This window comes from Cyprinodon variegatus, unplaced genomic scaffold (assembly GCF_000732505.1).
Source record: "Cyprinodon variegatus isolate N-32 unplaced genomic scaffold, C_variegatus-1.0 Scaffold1374, whole genome shotgun sequence".
NCBI classification, from domain to species: domain Eukaryota; kingdom Metazoa; phylum Chordata; class Actinopteri; order Cyprinodontiformes; family Cyprinodontidae; genus Cyprinodon; species Cyprinodon variegatus.
The window spans coordinates 160,264-163,529 of record NW_015151827.1 but is presented as its reverse complement, the minus strand read 5'-3'; the positions used below and the strand labels follow the sequence as shown (position 1 = coordinate 163,529).

The window sequence follows — 3,266 nt, the reverse complement described above, 5'->3', positions numbered from 1 at the left end:
ACTCCCTGAGGAATGCTTCCAGCACCTTGTTGAATCTATGCCACGAAGAATTGAGGCAGTTCTGAAGGCAAAAGGGGGTCCAACCCTTTACTAGCATGGGGTACCTAATAAAGTGGCCGGTGAGTGTATATATATATATATATATATATGTATATATAATTTATCAACGATCAGAGTCTGAGTGATGTTTTATTTTGAAAAATATAAAAAATTGCGGTATTCTCCCCCAATTACATCAGTCGGTGCATCTGTGCCTCTTGACACAGGTTATTTCCATTCAAGATTCATCCTATCTATAACATCCTATCTTTGTGAAGCAGGATTTTCTGTGGTTACAGCAACCAAAACAAAGCTACGGAGCAGATGGGACTGGCTTGTTTTATTTTTATGTTGTTTGTATTAGATTTTATGCCAGCTGTACTCAAACCTATTTCAGAAAGTTTTCCTGACCCAGATGACTTGGTCAATTATAGACCTATATCAAATCTTCCTTTCTTATCTAAGAATCTTGAGAAAATAGTTGCTAAACAAGTGTTGGGCCGCTTACACCATAATGAACTTTTCAATAATCAGTCTGGTTTTACAGCTCATCATGGCACCGAAACAGTCACTAATGATATTCTCATAGCCTCGGATAATGGACTTGTATCTGTACTTGTCCTGTTACATCTCAGTGCTGCATTTGATACAGTTGATCATAATATTCTTTTAGAAAGACTTGCTGAATATTTTGTAGGAATCAAGGAAACAGCACTAGGATGGTTTATATATTATTTATTTGACAGATTTAAGTTTGTTTATGTTAATGATAAATCTTCATGCTCCAGGGTTGCAAGAGCCAATTCTTTTTATTATATATATTATCCCATTTGGTAGAATTTTTTGATGATACTCAGTGAGCGACTCCCAGTCATTGTGCTCGGACATGGTTTGTGGTGTTTCCCAGGGGTCAGTTTTGGGGCCAAAATCATTTATCCTTTATATTACTGACATTTTCAAAATTTCTAGAATACGTACATTTCTTTTCTTTGCAGAGGATACTAACAATGGGGGAACAGCTCTACCATATTTAAAGATAAATACAAAAATAAATAAATGCTCAATAAATAATTAAGCACACAATTAATTGCCCCAAAAAATACAATAATCAAATAAATGTAGGTAGAAATTAAATTATACAGTGAGACATAATTGTATATATAAATATCTATTTCAATTAGGTTCTTTATTTATTCGCCTTTGTAATAATTATATAATTTGTTTATTGTCTGTTATATTCTTCAAATTTATTTATTAATTACTTATTTTTTAAGAATTTATTTATGTGCATGTTATAATATTTTTGTCTGTTTTATTCTTCCTTTGCATTTTTTTACCTTATTTATTTGTTCAGTTGTATTTAGTTCTGCCTGTTGTTTTTACATCTTTTGTCTGCATTTTTGCCTCATTATGCAAATGAGGAAGGGCTGTGTATTAGAGGATCAACTCCTGCCCATTGGTTGGTGGCCCGTTTTTTGGGTTTTGACTTTAATTTCATGGATGTTAAACTTTGTATTGAGATATTATTATTGCAATGTGGTGGTTTGGTCATTGAGAATGTGTTGTTTCTGTATGTCTATTCTTTGTGTAATTATATATATATATATATATATATATTGTAAATTTCTTTAAAATACAATTTACAAAAAAGACTTTTTTACAGCAAAGAAAATTTCTATTTATTCAGCACTTTTCTTATGCAGTAGAATCAATGTGCAAATAACAAAACAAAAAAGAAAACAACTAAAACTAAAAAACATTGAAAATCTAACCAAACACCAGTCTGCGTAAACTCTAATAGAAGCACGACTATTGCTGTAGATTCTAGTATCGAATACTGTGAGACATTTAATACATGTATCATGTTTCAGTTTTTCATCCAGAAGCGTCTCTCACAGTGAATCCTGAGAAGGAGAAACATTTTACAGATCATACTGTCTCACTTAACTGTGGAGGTAGCTCAACTGAGTGGAGAGTAATGAAATATACAGTAATAAACCGTCAGTCATACTTATCTGACTGCTCCACTTCGTGGGAAATGACTGGATCATCATGTACCATCAACAGCCAGCAGTTCGATGAATCTGTGTACTGGTGTGAGACTCAAAGAGGAGAGTTCAGCAATGCAGTCAACATCACTATATACAGTAAGTTTAATACATTTTACATCTGTGTCTGTAATATTTTTGTATTGTGAACTTGTATCCAATATTACTTATGTTTTTGTTTTTTTTTGCACAGATTGATTGTTTTTTCTTCTTTTTTTCTGCTCAGGCCTTAGGCTGTTGAGTTGATTTAGATAAGATTACTTCATTTGTCACCCAGGCTGGAGCAGCACCCCAGTAGGGTGAAAAATTCAGTGTCTGTACATTACATCCAAGAAAATACAAAAACACAGAAATTCTCAATGGGGGTGGGGTGGGGTGGTGGGTGCCTGAGGCCTTGTTGCTATGAAAGTTAGGATACAAAAGAGAGAAGGATAAAAAAGGGTGAACAGGAAAAAAATTTTTTTTGACACATTATCCTTTGCAGGATACAGTTTGACATTGTAAGAAAAAAACGCACAAAGAAGCAATGGAGAAAACTCTTTTTAGCAGGGAAGGTCGAGCTTGGTCTTGGGTGGGGGTATGTTTATATATCAGTATATCAGTATTCATGTGTGTGCTTTGAGTGTGCACAGTACTGTAGGTCCATGAAACACTGTTCCCATGGCAATTGCCCTTGTTACTACGATGCTACAATCATGCTACAATTATGATAGATCTGGGCTAACAACTTTTTCCAAGAATTTACCATTTTACCTCTGTGTCCAGGAACCGCAGCCAGCCTGCAATCCTGTGCAAGGATCACATCCAGTTTGTGATTCTGCTCCCTTAACTGTGAGTGTTGATAGCTGTGCAGATCCCCCTCATACAAGCTGAGCAGCCTCAACAGTCAGAAAAGCCCCTGACATCTTCCGAATTTCACGATCTCCCTCCTCCAAACAGCAGTAATCCAATTATCAAAAATCCAGTTATTTATTGACCTCAAACGACATCATCTTCATGCACAGAACCTTCCATTTTTGCCAGGAATCCACGAAAGAGTCATAGAGGTTTCTCTGCTTCAGCACAGCAGGTTATAATGATTGCAGTAGACCAAAAGCCTGTTAGTCAGCTTTCAATTAAAATCAGCTGTGCTGGAGCAAGGAAACCTCTAAAACCTGCAGGACAGGGGGCCTTGAGGAC

The 3,266-nt window shown here is 35.5% G+C and overlaps 1 protein-coding gene across 1 annotated transcript in view; it reads left to right on the top strand.

Annotated features, from left to right (window-relative positions):
* The window catches only part of LOC107103078, a 20,722-nt gene that overhangs the window by 8,757 nt on the left and 8,699 nt on the right, over positions 1-3,266 (top strand). Inside the window, exon 2 of the mRNA XM_015402598.1 lies at positions 1,911-2,186. Within this exon, the coding sequence (XP_015258084.1) occupies positions 1,911-2,186 (276 nt within the window). The remainder of the gene's footprint in view (positions 1-1,910; positions 2,187-3,266) is intronic.